Raw genomic sequence first — 15,564 nt, 5'->3', positions numbered from 1 at the left:
CTAGGCAAATGGTTCCAGAATGTTGAGCAAGGGTTAATGCAGGCTCATGAAAGCCTAAATCACAACCAGAAAAAAATTTATGATCTGGAAGAATGTATTCTTGCCACCAAAATTGGCCTGAAAAAGTTAATATCTCCCCCCTCCAAAAAAAAAAAAAATGTTACCTTTTTTTAGAATGATAAAAAGTTGTTTAATGTTTGATAAACAAATTCAAGTGCATACAGAAATTTCCTTGAATTTAATAAAGATGCTAAAAATGTTCTTTGGATTTTTTTTAAGTTTCTTTTTACATACAGAGAAACAACCCCATCAACTGTCTGCATCAATAATCCTCGCTGGCGGGCTCACCATTTACCAGGAAGACATCATGCGGCACAACCCATCCCACAGACTGTCAGACCAGCAGGGACATCTAACTTGAAGGACCATCCCTAGATCTCTTTAATCAAGACTGCTCATCACCCGGAGGCCTTTAACTACCAACTAGCAATTACCTACGAGATCAATGAACCCAGCCACTGGCTTCACTGAAGTGTGACCACTGCCACTACTGCTAGTGGTGATGTCTATACCCCATGCTGACTTCAACCACTGAAGATGCAGGTGTCGTAAAGAAGAGGAAAAAGCCTCCCTCCCCTTCACGCACAACGTGAAAAGCGTGCATAAGGCGACCGAACTGAGGGTTATGGATTCATCTTGGGAAGACCAAAAGCGACACTAACGAGATCCTTAGCCTCGTCTATCAGAGGACGGGCCTCCGCAGGAGCACGCTCCACTTTCTGCAACAGACAAAGGGTTGTCACCACCTCCCCGCAAAGGCTTTCTGTCAGATTTTCGCTTCAGGATGCCTGATGAAGTAGAAGGCCCAGGAATGTCTTCTCCTGGAGGCTTTCTCACATTTCCTTTGTAACTTTTTCCTCCTCGCATGCTGTCCCACATTTCAATCATCTGTCTCCTTTTTTTGTTCTTTAGGCTGTCTTAGTTTTTCCTTATACTTTTCAACTTGTGCATTCAATTCCGCTGGCATTTTCAAATGAGCAGCTGCTAAAGCCTCTTGTCACTTAAAATTTGTTTAATGTTTATCTATTTATTTTGAGAGAGAGCTAGCAGGAGTAGGGGAGGGGCAGAGAGAGAGGGAGAGAGAGAATCCCAAAGAGGCTCCACGCTACGAGCGCAAAGCCAATGATCTCACAACTGTGAGATCATGACCTGGGCTGACACCAAGAGTCAGACGCAGGAAGCACACCCCTCTGTCTCCAGGGCCAGCTGCACAGACAGCCGCTGCTCATCCAACTCCACCACCACTCTCCCTGCAAAATGTTTCTTCAACTGATATAAAAATGTGCCCCTATGTAAATAAATAATATCTAAACTAGTCATTAATACAGTACCAAAACAATTTAACAGTTATTCTGTAAAAGTCTCTTTGCCGGTGGATTATTTAGCATGCCAAATATGTTCAGTATATAATGTACTGTACATTTCATTCTTAAAAGAACTCTTGATAAAAAAAAATTTTTTTTCAACATTTGTTTATTTTTGAGAGACAGAAAAATACAGAGCATGAGTGGGGGAGGGACAGAGGGAGACACAGAATCCAAAGCAGGCTCCAGGCTCTGAGCTGTCAGCACAGAGCCTGACGCAGGGCTTGAACTCTTGAGCCATAAGATCGTGACCTGAGCCAAAGTCAGACACTTACCCGACTTAGCCGCCCAGGCGCCCCTATTCCAGTGCCAATTTTTATTTATTTTGTGCTCCTTCCTTGGAACCAACTCGTTTTTCCAGAAGCATCACTTGTTTGTTTATTACGGGTGTGGTGTTTAGAAACCAAGATCTGGGTATGAGGTACCATTTAGTATATGTTCATTGTTCCCAGTGTATCATTGCTTCTAGATCCCTTCAGTGGACAGAGTTAGAAACTTAACTCCAAGTAGGAAAAACTCAGAGAGGTCCACACCAAGACACACTGTAATCAAACTGTCAAAAGACAAAAAGAGGGGCGCCTGGGTGGCTCAGTTGGTTATGCGTCCGACTTGGACTCAGGACATGATCTCATGGTTTGTGAGTTCGAGCCTCGTATCGGGCTCTACACTTACAGTTCAGAGCCTGCTTCAGATTCTCTGTCTCCCTCTCTCTCTGCCCCCCCCCACTGTGCACACACACTCTCTCTCTCAAAAATAAATACATGAACATTAAAAAGAAAAGACAAAAGTAATCTTGAAAGCAGCAAAAGAGAAACAATTTATCACATATAAAGGATCCTCAATAATATTAACAGCCTATTTCTCATCTGAAACCATGGAAACCAGAAGGCACTGAGATAACATATTTAAAATGTTGAGAGGAAAATAGAATTCCGTACCTGGTAAGTTATTCTTCAAAAATGAGGGAGAAATGAGGACACTCCCAAATAAACAAAAGCCAAAGGAGTTTATTGCTAGTAGACCTGCTCTATTGAAGGTTAAAAAGCTAGAGAAGCTAAAGGAGTCTTTCAGCTGAGATTAAAGAACACTAGACAGTAACTCAAAGCCATGCAAAGAAATAAGAAATACCAGGACAGATAACTACATAGATAAATACAAAAGCCAGCATTATTGAATTTTTGGTTTGTCCCATATGATTTAGAAGAGATGCACAGAACAACAATTATATATGTATGTCAACGGGCAACAATGTAAAAGATCTAATTTGTTAGGGCACCTCAGGGGCTTAGTCAGTTAAGCATTGGATTCTTGATGTCAGCTCAGATCATGATCTCAAGGTTTGTGAGAATAAGCCTCATATCAGGTGTGCTGACAGCGCAGAGCCTGCTTGGGATTCTCTCTCTCCCTCTTTCTCTCTCTGCCCCTTCTCCACTCATGCGCTTGCTACCTCTCTATAAAATAAACTTTTTTTAAAAAAAAGATCTAATTTGTGACAATAACATAAAGAGTGGGAACAGACCTGTATAGAAGCAGAATTTTAGATGCCACTGATGCTAAGTTTATATCAACTCAAGTAATCACTATGAAAATAACCAAAAAATATACAGAAAAGTAAATGAGGAAATCAAAATGGTTTATTAGAAAAAGAAATTAAACACAAAAGAAGGTAGCAATGGAGGAATTGAGGAACCAAAAAATAGAAGACATACAGGAAACAAGTAACAAATGGCAGAAGTAAGGCCACTTTAAATGTAAATGGATTAGGCTTATAAATTATCACTTATCAATAATCACTTTAAATGTAAATGGATTAGACTTCTAAATTAAAAGGCAAAGATTTGCAGAATGGATTAAAAAACAAAAAACATGACACAGATCTACCAGAGATTCACTTTAGACACAAAGACACAAATAAATTGAAAGTGAAAGAATAGAAAAAGGTATTCCCTGTAAAGAGTAACCCAAAAAGAGCTGGGATGGTTACACTAATACCAGACAAAATAAACTTTAAGCTAAAAATTGTTACAAAAGATAAAGACAAACATTACACAATGAGGGAAGGGCCAATCCTTCAAGAAGATGTAACAATTTAAATATATCTATACCAAACAAAAAAGCCTCATATGTACAAGAAGCAGAAATTGAGGGACCTGAAGGGATAAATAGTTCCATAATATTAGTTGGAGACATCAGTTCTCCATTTCAATAATAAGTAGTTTCTCGAAAACTTAAATATAAATTTTCTATGTGATCTAGCAATTCCACAGCTAGGAATCTACCCAAGGAAACTGAAAACATATGTCTACACAAAGATTCGTTTGTGAATGTTCATGGCAGCATTAACTTATAGGAGCCCAAACCTGAAAACAATCCAAATGTCCTTGATTGGGATAAAGAAAATGAGGTGTAGCTATACAATGGAATACTATTTTCTGCAACAAAAAGAAACAAACTACTAAATCATACAAAAATATTAATGAACTTCAAAATCATTATGTCAAGTGAAAGAAGTCAGACGCAAAAGACCACATATTGTATAATTTCATTTTTATGAAATTTACAGAAATGGGAAATTTTTAGAGACAAAAATAATACTAGTAGAGAAACTGAAAGCATAAACACAAGAAAACTTTTGCGGCTGATGGAAATCCAGTTCTACAACTGGATTCTAGTGATAGTTGCACAACTCTATAAATTAATTAAAAAATATTTAATTCAGGGGCGCCTGAATTAAATATTTTTCAGTTGGTCGAGAGTCCGACTTCAGCTCAGGTCATGATCTCATGGTTTGTGGGTTCGAGTCCCATATCGGGTTCTATGCTGCCAGCTCAGAGCCTGGAGCCTGTTTCGGATTACATGTCTCCCTCTCTCTCTGCCCCTCCCTCACTTGAGCTCTGTCTCAAAAGTAATAAACATTAAAAAAAAATTTTTTTTAATATTTAATTCACACTTACAATGGATACATGTTATAGTACTTAAATTACACATCAATAAAGCTGTTAAAAATGACTCATACTTCAGTCTAGTTTTGGTAAAAAATATGAAGAAAATGTGTAGTTTTCACACTCATATGTGCACTGAAGATGTAAAATGCACACAGCTAACTTTCTGTAATGAGTTAAGCACACTTTTCTTACAAGTCCTTTCCTTTGCCTATGACTACATACTTCTTTTTCTCAGATTAAATGATCCACATTCTCAGTGGCACAGGTAATTCAGAGCATGAAGTAAGATCTTGCAATTCAAGGACTGAACATTCACTTTCAACAGCCCTGAAAGTCCATGAGCTCCAGTAGTCTGTGATTTGTTGAGAAAAAATTTTAAAAATGTTTTAACATTTATTTTATTTTTGAGAGAGACACAGAGTGTGAACAGGGGAGGGGCAGACAGAGAGGGAGACACAGAGTCCGAAGGAGGCTCCAGGATCTGAGCTGTCAGCACAGTACCCAATGCAGGGCTTGAACCCATGAACCCTGAGATCATGACCTGAGCTGAAGTCGGACGCTTAACCTACTGAGCCATCCAGGCACCTCTGTTGAGGAAGAAATTTAAATTGCTGACGTCCTGCTATGTGGAACCATGTTCCACCTCACCCTGGTGAGTGAACGTGGCTCTCCAGAGGAAAACATGGATGTTTGTCTTCTCCAAATGATTTGTGCATAAACTTTCATTGCTAAACTTTCATTGCTAAACTTTGGCCAATGTCCATAAACACAGAACTATTAGGAAAATCATTTTTTAAAAAGTATTATTCATCTTTAATGCAAACTGGTGCAGCCATTCTGGAAAAAAAGTATGGAGGTTCCTCAGAAAATTAAAAATAGAACTATCCTACGACCCAGCAATTGCACTACTAGGTTTTTATCTAAGGGATACAGCTGTGCTGTTTCGAAGGGGCACATGCACCCCAATGTTTATAGCAGCATTATCAACAATAGCCAAAGTATGGAAAGAGCCCAAATGTCCATCAATTGATGAATGGATAAAGAAAATGTGGTATATGTATACAATGGCATATTACTGGGCAATCAAAAAGAATGAAATCTTGCCATTTGCAATACATGATTGGAACTAGAGGGTATTATGCTAAGCGAAATTAGAGAAAAAACAAATATGACTTCACTCATGAGGACTTTAACACACAAAACAGATGAACATAACAGAAGGGAAGCAAAAATAATATAAAAGCAGGGAAGGGGACAAAAACATAAGAGGTTCTTAAATACGGAGAACAAACAGAGGGTTACTGGAGGAGTTGTGGGAGGGGGGGATGGACTAAATGGGTAAGGGGCATTAAGGAATCAACTCCTGAAATCATTGTTGCACTATATGCTAACTAACCTGGATGTAAATTTTAAAAAATAAAATTTAAAAAAAGGATTATTCATCTTTAAATTGCTGACTGTAGTCATTTGTCTGAAGTTTCAAAATAACACACCTAAGAATTGTTACAAATGTATCAGTGGAATAATGAATGTCTTCATTTCTCAGCCCTTGTTCAAGACTTTCCTATCAGTTTCACAAAGGAAAAGGCCCTTGTTGAAGCTAACAAATGGTTTCTCTTTCACAATAGTTCTATAAACAGCCTTAGTGAAATTGAGTTTCCTGTTTATGACCATTAGTCCAAGTTACACAAACACACAACCTAGCCTGCTTTGTGCCAAGCATTCCTGCTCTGGGCTGTAACTGACCAGTGTGTGCAAGCTCCCCTACCACTGTCATTCAGGTTAGATACACGTTCCTACACATAAATTATAATGTAATTAAGGAACATACAAGAGATGTGTTGAATTGTCAATGTACAAAATCGGCATCATATATTTGGTAAATAGGTTCACTTCGTTCCTTGTGAGTGTAGTGTTAATGCCAAACTAAACCAAACACAAGGTTATATTTTCAGTGCAGCCTTCCACTAACATTTTACCATCATCTCTAGCAGATGTCAGAAATAATAATGTGTTTTGATTCCATAGGTAATTAAACATTTAAAATTGAAGCATAAAGTGTGACAGATTTCAGTGGGAGTTTCTTCTCAGCGGAATAGAATTAATTTGTGCATTTTCCTTGTATATTCTTTTTTTTTATTAACTTTTTTTTTTTTTTTTTTGAGACAGAGAGAGACAGAGCATGAACGGGGGAGGGGCAGAGAGAGGGGGAGACACAGAATGGAAGCAGGCTCCAGGCTCTGAGCCATCAGCCCAGAGCCCGACGCGGGGCTCGAACTCACGGACCGCGAGATCGTGACCTGAGCTGAAGTCGGACGCTCAACCGACTGAGCCACCCAGGCGCCCCTTCCTTGTATATTCTTTACAAACTTCTTTACCGCCTTTAGCTGTGTCTTCACCATCCTCTCCTTCAATATTTTCTGAGCACATATACTGTACCAGCCTTTGCGGTTAAGCATGGGATACAGCTGTGAACCAGACAGACAAAATCCCTGAATCACAGAGCTCTCAAACACCAAAAACTTTATGTCTGAGCAGTAACAAGTATATAAAATCTTACTTAATGAATTTGAAGTCCAGAGAAACCACAGCAGATACTTTTCACACAACAAACAAAAACCTCAGACTTTGAAAATCCTCTACCTATCGACACATGCTACCATTCAAGTATCAGAATTATTATTACAGAATCAGAACCATAAGCCCAGGTTTTATTCAAAGACATGACTTTTATTCATTTTTTACATTTTTTGAAAAATCCTTCTGCCTGAAATTCTAAACCCTGGCTGGCCCTGAAGATTTATTTTTAGAAAGCTGAAAGAAATAGAACTTATTAACTCTTCTCCATTTCCCATCTTGAGCTATACATAAGTAAGATTCAAGATCATCATCATTCGGGTACAACCAATTGATCAATCCCAGTCTCTCTTCCTTTTCCCACTCATCTCCCATCACCCCACAGTTTTCTGAAAGGCAGGGTCTATACCAGGTGTTGCCAACAATGGGCTAGAGTGAGCATCTCATAGCCCAGCTCTTAGAACTCCCCTTCCCTGTCTCCTCTGTCCTCATTAGGTAAGAACCTCTCACGTGAGCAATCAGTGAGATCTCCTCAAGCCCTCAACTGTGAAAGCAGAAAGCACTATTCAGCAGCAACTTTTGCTCTCCTAATTTTTAGGGAAGAATACGGCATAACACCAGATGGCATTATTTTTCCACTGTCTATGGCCTGGCCTAGAATTGCAGTCTGCTGCATGACCTCAGAAAAGCCACTTCCTACTCTATCTAGGACTGTGAACCAAGGTTTAAGAACCAAGGAAACTCCATCAGACCAGAAAATAGGACTTTTCTGGACCTCCAAAAAGTAGTATCAACCTATGAGCACTCAAAAACAAAACAAAACAAAACAAAAAAACAGTGAGGAGGGGAATGAAGATCAGTCCATTCCTAGGCAAATCCATGGGAGAGGAGACAGCTGAAAATTTCTTTGATACCTTTCTTCTGCTTGCATTTACTCTTTCCATAATTAGGACAGTTCTCTCCAAGCTGGATGTGCCAGACAATCCAATGGGATGCCAGAAGGGAATATTAAAACTTGTTTATTTTACTTAAAAATGAAGAAACTCAGTCTTACTAATATTGAATGTGCAGATGGCATAGGGCCTTTACCCTGTCCTCAAGTCACCTGGTCACAATGGTCCTGAGAGTCTGTCTGTCCAAGGGAAGAGGAGGAGGGGTTCCACCAGCTATCATCTGACCATGACACATCAAAGCTTGCATGTGCCTGGTTAAGTGGACATGTGGATTCTATTCTCCTGAAGGGCAGAACAGTTCCAAACTTGTACTACAAGGAGGAGTGATAATGAAATTGTTTTGATGGCACAGATTCACCGGTTCTCTCATGGTAACCTACTTAAAAGAATTTGAAATTTAAAGATGAGTCACACTTTTTTTTTTTTCCACAAAAATCCCAAATCTGCTTATTCTGGGATGACATGGGCTGCCAGTAGTACACGACCTGATAGATATTTACAAAAAATAAGGGTACTTACCAAGGTAAAGGTGTTGTTTTAACGACGTGTGAAAAGGTAAATACTGTTCTAAAGAAATGGATGCTTTGGGTTTTTTTAAGTTTTTTTTAATGTTTTTAAAATTTTTTTTAATGTTTATTTTTTGAGAGAGAGACAGAGCATGAGCGGGGGAGGGGCAGAGATTGAGAAAGACACAGAATCCGAAGCAGACTCCAAGCTCTGAGCTATTTGCACAGAGCCCAACGTGGGGCTCGAACTCATAAACCGCGAGATCATGACCTGAGCCGAAGTCGAATACTTAACTGACTGAGCCACCCAGGTGCCCCAAGAAATGTACACTTTGAAAAGAGTGTTTTGGGAAATAGATGTTTGGAAATGTTTCATTTTTTGGCTGTTGAAAAGACAGAATTGTGTTACTCTAAAAGTTCTTATGTTTGCACATTTTAAAAACAAGGACACAGAATTTTGTAATATATTTTAATATTTAAAAAAAAAGGACTTGCAGTGAGTTTTGAATCACTAAACACACTACCTTCCTACCTTCCACTAAAACACAATACCTTCCTACCAAGAAGTACTTAATGCCATTTGAAAAGCAAACATTGACTGGCCAAGTGTCTACTTTAAAAAATTTTTAGAATAACTGGAGGATGGGGCAGAAAGATGAGTAGCATGATTTAATGAATTCAGGCAATATCAGACCTGTGGAGTTACACAGAATCCCACGCTCAGAAAGTCCCCTCAGTTAATTTAATGTTCCGCTATCACCATTTGAAATTCCTAATTTTTGGACAAGGTGCTCCACATTTTCATTTTGCACTGTACTCTGTGATTATGTAGCTGGTTCTGGAACTCAGTGGTCAATGCAGTCCTTCTGGAATCTACCCATTTTTTTTTTTTTTTTGAAGTATCTTTCCAGCTAGGACAATCACTAATTTCAAGCATTAATGTAAAACCAACCTTGAATTGCTGGGTCATAAGTGTTCAACTCAACTTGTCAAAACTATTCATATAAATAATTACATCTGGATATTTATAAATAGCTCTACACAATAACAAATTAAGTATTTAGAGAAAGCAAAATTAAAAGGCGCTGTTAATAAAATTAAAAGCATTTTCATCATTGTCATTTTAATTTTTATTTCTATTCTTGTGTGTTTTATAGTACACACAACATACTAATAAAGCAATACATACACACAATTTATAACTGCACGTTCAACAATTTGTTGTTTATGGAAATGCACAACCAAGAGTTTCTACAACACTGACCTAGATTCTCAATGACAATCCTTTGCCTTTGGAGCCCAAGCTCCAAAATCACTCCCTCTTCCGGCAACACTTTCCTATTCCTCAGCAATATTTCCCAGTAGAAGGAGGGAGGCAATCATGAATTATGGCTCAGTGTAAAGAAAATTTGGAGTCAGGACTGGGTTCAAATCTCCCTACCCTACTTGAAGACGCTGGCACGTTCTCAACCTGCTCGCGGATCCAGTTCCCAGAGCTGTTGTGAGGGTCGTGTGTCAGCACCTGGCACACGTCCAGATGCTGATTAAGCACCAGCAACACTATCACTCACACCAGGTGTTCGCACTGAGTCGAACCCTGAGCGTCGGACCCTGAGCGTCGCGTCCATTGCTGTCCATTTCATCTCACTCGCCCCAGAGACCCTGAATGGTGGCACTTCAGGCAGTGCGGTGAGGTGCATCTTTTGGGTGACATCGGAGTGATACTACCTATATAACCTAAAAGTTCTCTCCAAATACTCCACGGAAACCCACTGCTACCAACTTCTCCGAATAAGGTCGGGGAGAAAGAAGGGCCTAGGAGGAGGCGTCCAGGGCACTCAAGGCCTGGTCAGGCGCTACCTGAGTGACTGCGGCAGGACGGCAGGACTGGGCGACAGTTCCGTACTGTGTACGCACTTCGGGGCGCACCTTGGGACTTTCTGCTCAGCGCGCCCAAACTTAACCTCAGCCTTCACTCACCTCGCGCGCTCTACCCGTCCCTGCCTCGGGCGGCGCGTCTGCAAGCCTGGTGCCCCGCAGGTTCGCACCTCCGCACCGCGCCTACCACCGGGGTCGCCTGCCCGCGCGGGGCTGGGGGACCCCGTCCGGGTCACCTGGGCTCTCCAGCGTACGCTGGGGAAAGACCCCCTCCCTCCGCGTGTAGTCGCTGGGCAGAGCACGCTGGGCAGAGCGGGGAGGGGGCCCCGCCCCCTGCCACCCCTCGCTCGCTCTGGGACCTTACCTGGATGGTGTGGCCGCTGCCCGGGGCGGTGGGCCCCCCCACCAACTTGCAGTAGAGCTCGGGCCGGGGCCGCGCGCCGCCAGGCTCCCGCTCCCCGCAGGTGGCGGTGGCCCAAATCCTCGCCGCCTCCGCCAGATTGAAGTAGGGCGGGTGCAGGCTGAGCCGGGCCGCGGCCCGGGGTTCCCGAGAGGCGCTCACCGCCCGCAGCAGGGGCGGCGGCGGCAGCAGCAGCAGCAGCAGGAGCAGGACTGGCCTCGTTGCCCAGCCTGGAGCCCACGCAGCCGCCGCCATCCTGCAGCGCACGATCGTCCCGGGAAGAGCGAGCTCAGCCCGGGGTGTGGGCGGCGGCCGACCGCACCCCCGCCCCACGCGCCTGGAGCCCGCGGCGTGGGGGCGGCTTCTCTGGTCTGGAACCTGCAGCGGCTGGAGCCAGCAACCAACGGAGCAGGAACTGACAGCGCCCAGCCTCGGGCCAGGAGACGAGGTCTCTGCGAACGCGCTGCGCGCTGCAAACTTCGCGGGCGGGGAGCGCGGAAGGCGTTCCCGGGCTCCTACCCTGGCGGTTGCGGCGGGGGCCGGGACCGCCCCACCTTCCCACGCCCCGCGCAGAAATCAGATACTTTTCCTCTCCAGCTACTCACGGTCACACACCAGTGAGGAAAGCCAGCTCTGGACCTCGGACAAGGGAGTCGGCTTGCAGAGAATTTGGGTGAGACATCAGAGCAAGCTGGCGCTGCCTGCAGAACTTACATCAAAGACATTGTGGCTTCCCGGACAAGTCTCAATTGTCAAAAGACAAGTCCCGTCAATTCTCAGACACTGTGCGCCAACGATAGAAATGGCACTGCCGCCACGTACCGAGTCTGGGATCCAAGGAGCTGACGGAGAATTGGGAGTGGCGGGACGTACACATTTAAAAGACAGCCAATAGCGGAGGTTGTCGCTTGCCAAACTTGTGCAAAGGCACTTTGGAGGAAATCCTTTAGGTGCCCAATCTGCTAAATTTTACAGATAAACGGAGAGATGTTGAGCGAATTACTGACGCTGTCAAGCTGGCTTCGGAGCAGAGGATACCCCCACCCCGAGGCTGAGATTTGGTCCTGTGGGCAGGACACCTCTCAGCGATTCCGGGTGAGTGTCACTGCTGCCGGCCAGACTGATTTAAGTACCTCAGAGGAAGCAGGACTGGAGCTGTGAAGGTTGGAGAAGGGGGGAAGGCGGTGTGAGAACAGTGCTTGAGCAAAGATGGAGATAAGCATAAAAGTGGTGCAGTTAAAAGGAAAGAGAAATGACCAGCATATTTATTAAATACCGGGATAGGTGCTAGGAAGAAGGCAGTGTACTTATTTAATCTTCTGTCTGCTCTTCAAAACTAAAAAGATAGGGAAAGGAATTCGTGCGTATAACACCAAAAGGAGACGCCACAAAGACTGATAAGCTGACATAAAAACTGAAAGTTTCGTACATCCAGAAGCACCATAACAAAACAAAAATAGAAAACAAATGAGAGGAGAAAATGTTCACCATAAAGGACATAGGATTAATAACTTTAATATATAAACTGCTTTCACAAAACAATTAGAAAAAGCTGAATACTCAAGGATAAGAGACAATATAATTAACAGGAAAAAATTTTTTCTATGCTAATAAACATGAAAACTTTTTTGACCTTCCTGGGAACTGAAATGCAAGCAAAGCACCCATGAGACTCATCTTTCACCTACCAAACTAGAAAAGATATTTTTTAAATAATAAAACAGAATTAAGTGAATGAAGTATCACAGCCTTGGTTGAAGTAAAAACCTTATTACTTTTCAGGAGGGCAATGTTTGCAGTGCTTAGCAAATGACTTCAATGTGCATATATTTTAACCCTAACAACTCTGCTTGTGGACATTTATATCCAGGAAAAAATTAAGGAAGTTTGCAAAGATTTAGTGGCAAGTTTGTATCAGAATTATTTTAGCTTTTTTTTTTTTTTTAAGTTTAAAAGAACTTAAATGTCTAAAAGTGCAGAGCTGGTTAAATAAAAAATCACAGTGAACTTTTTATTAAATATTTTTATTAAAATATTAAAGCAAAATACTACAAGGTCACTAAAATGATGTTATACAACTATATTTTCTGACATAGAAAGATGTTCACAATTTTTTGAAAGATAAAAGGATATAAGATAATACATGTACAAGAATCAATTGTATTTATGGGGCGCCTGGGTGGCTCAGTCGGTTGAGCATCCGACTTCAGCTCAGGTCATGATCTCACAGTTTGCAGGTTCCAGCCCTGCATCTGCTCTGTGCTGACAGCTCAGAGCCTAAAGCCTGCTTCAGATTCTGTGTCTCCCTCTCTCTCTGCCCCTCCCCTGCTCACACTCTGTTCCTCTCTCTCTCTCTGTCAAAAATAAATAAACATTAAAAAATATTTTTAAAAATCAATTGTTTTCTAAACACTAGCAACGAGCAATCCAAAAATGAAATTAAGAGCAACTCCATTTACTATAGCATCAAAAAAAATAGTAGTCTTTAGAATAAATTTAACAAAAGAAGTTCAAGACCTGTACAATGAAAACTACAAAGCATCTTTGAAAGAAATTAAAGAAGATCTAAATAAGTGGAAAGGCATCCCATGTTCATGGATTGAGAGACAATATTGTTTTATTTTGCTCTTAAAAGTTTTTTTTAATGTTTATTTACTTTGAGAGAGAGAGAGACATAATGTGAGTAAGCAAGGGGCAGAGAGAAGGAGATACAGAATCTGAAGCAGGCTCCAGGCTCTGAGCTGTCAGCACAGAGCGTGATGTGAGGCTCAAACTCATGAACCACAAAATCATGACCTGAGTCAAAGTTGGATGCTTAACTGACTGAGCCACCAAGTGCCCCAAGAGACAATATTGTTAAGATGGCAATATTGCCTAAAGCAATCTACAGATTCAATAAAATCCCTATCAAAATCCCAGGCTATGTTTTTGCAAACACTGGAAAGTTGATCCTAAAATTCATGTGGGAGTGCAAAGAATCCAGAACCTCCAAAACAATCCTGAAAAAGATTAATGAAATTAGAGGACTCATACTTTCCCAATTTCAAAACTTAATACCAATGTATAGTAATCAAGAGGGTGTGGTACTGGCATAAGGATAAACATATAGATCAATGGAATAGAAGTGGGAGTCCAGAAATAAATCTTCACATTTATAGTCACTCAATTTTAACCATTTTTAATAGTGCCAAGACCATTCAATGGGGAAAGAGTAATCTTTTCAATAAATGGAACAACTGGCTATCCACATCCAAATAAATCAAGTTGGATGCCTACCTCACACCATATGCAAAAATTAATTCAAAATGGATCAAAGACCTAATGTAAGAGCTAACACTATAAAACTCTTAGACAAAAACAAAAAATTAAATATTTGTGGTTTTGGCTTAGACAATGGTTTCTTAGAAATGAAGTCAAAAGCACATGCAACAAAAGAAAAAATTAATTGAATCTCATCAAATTTTAAAACTTTAGTACTTCAAAGGACATCATCAAAAAAGTGAAAAGACAACCCAAAGATGGGAGAAAATATTTGCAAATCATATATCTGATAAGAGATTCATATCCAGAGCCACCTGGTGTCTCAGTCAGTTAAGCATCCAACTTCAGCTCAGGTCATGATCTCACAGTTTGTGAATTTGAGTCCTGTGTTGGGCTCTATGCCTATAGCTCGGGGCCTGGAGCCTGCTTTGGATTCTCTGTCTCCCATTCTCTCTCTGTCCCTCCCCTGCTTGTGCTTTCTCTCTCAAAAATAAATAAACATTTAAAAGAGAGAGAGAGAGAGAGAGAGAGAGAGAGAGATTCCTATCCAGAATAAATAACTCTACAACTCAGGCCATTAAAAAAAAAATTAGATGAGGGGCGCCTGGATGGCTCAGTCGGTTGAGCGTCCGACTTCAGCTCAGGTCACGATCTTGCAGTCTGTGAGTTCGAGCCCCGCGTCGGGCTCTGGGCTGACAGCTCGGAGCCCGGGGCCTCCTCTGGATTCTGTGTCTCCCTCTCTCTCTGCCCTTGACTCACTCGCATTCTGTCTCTGTCTCTCTCAAAAATAAATAAACATTAAAAATTAAAAAAAAAAATTAGATGATTGGAAAAAATTTTTGAATAGATGTTTCTTCAAAGAAGATATAAAAATTGGCCAATAAGCACATGGAGAGATGCTCAACATCATTAGTCATCAGAGAAATGCAAATCAAAACCACAATGAGACACCACTTCATACCCACTAGGATGGCTATAATAAAAAGACAGATAATAACAAGTTCTGGTGAGGACATGGAAAATCGGAACCCCTATACACTGCTGGAAGGAATGCAATATGGTGTAGACACTTTGGAAAACACTTCAGCAGTTCCTCAAACGTTTAAACATCATGTTACTATGTGACCCATCAATTCCAATCCTAAGTATCTACTCAAGAGAACTGAAGACATACATCCACATAAAAACTTGTACATAGGGGCGCCTGGGTGGCTCAGTCCGTAAGTGTCCGACTTCAGCTCAGGTCATGATCTCACGGTTGGTGAGTTCAAGCCCCGCATCGGGGTCTGTGCTGACAGCTCAGAGCCTGGAGCCTGCTTCGGATTCTGTGTCTCCCTCTCTCTCTGCTCCTCCCCCACTCACACTCTGTCTCTCTCTCAAAAATAAATAAACATTAAAAAAAAAAACAACTTGTACATTAATGTTCGTAACAGTGTTTATAATAGCCAAAAAGTGAAAACAATGCATTGTTTACCAGCTGATGAATGGATTAACAAAATGTGGTATATCCATAGGATATCATAGCATTCCACCATAAAAATGAATGAAGTTCTGATACCTGCTATGATACAGGTAAACCTTGAAAACATTACACTAGGTGAAAGAAGCCAGACACAAAAG

General features: G+C 41.4%; 1 protein-coding gene across 2 annotated transcripts in view; it reads right to left on the bottom strand.

The window, feature by feature from the left end:
• Positions 1 to 11,352, bottom strand: part of LAMA3 (laminin subunit alpha 3) — a 272,108-nt gene extending 260,756 nt beyond the window's left edge. For both annotated transcript variants that reach the window (XM_078435375.2, XM_078435376.2), the window contains exon 1: positions 10,648 to 11,352. In XM_078435375.2, the coding sequence (XP_078291501.2) occupies positions 10,648 to 10,938 (291 nt within the window). In that variant the 5' untranslated portion in view covers positions 10,939 to 11,352. The remainder of the gene's footprint in view (positions 1 to 10,647) is intronic.
• Between the last annotated feature and the right edge of the window lie 4,212 nt (positions 11,353 to 15,564).

This window comes from Panthera onca, chromosome D3 (assembly GCF_046562875.1).
Source record: "Panthera onca isolate mPanOnc1 chromosome D3, mPanOnc1 haplotype 2, whole genome shotgun sequence".
Taxonomy (NCBI): Eukaryota; Metazoa; Chordata; class Mammalia; order Carnivora; family Felidae; genus Panthera; species Panthera onca.
This window is presented reverse-complemented; position numbering and strand designations above follow the sequence as displayed.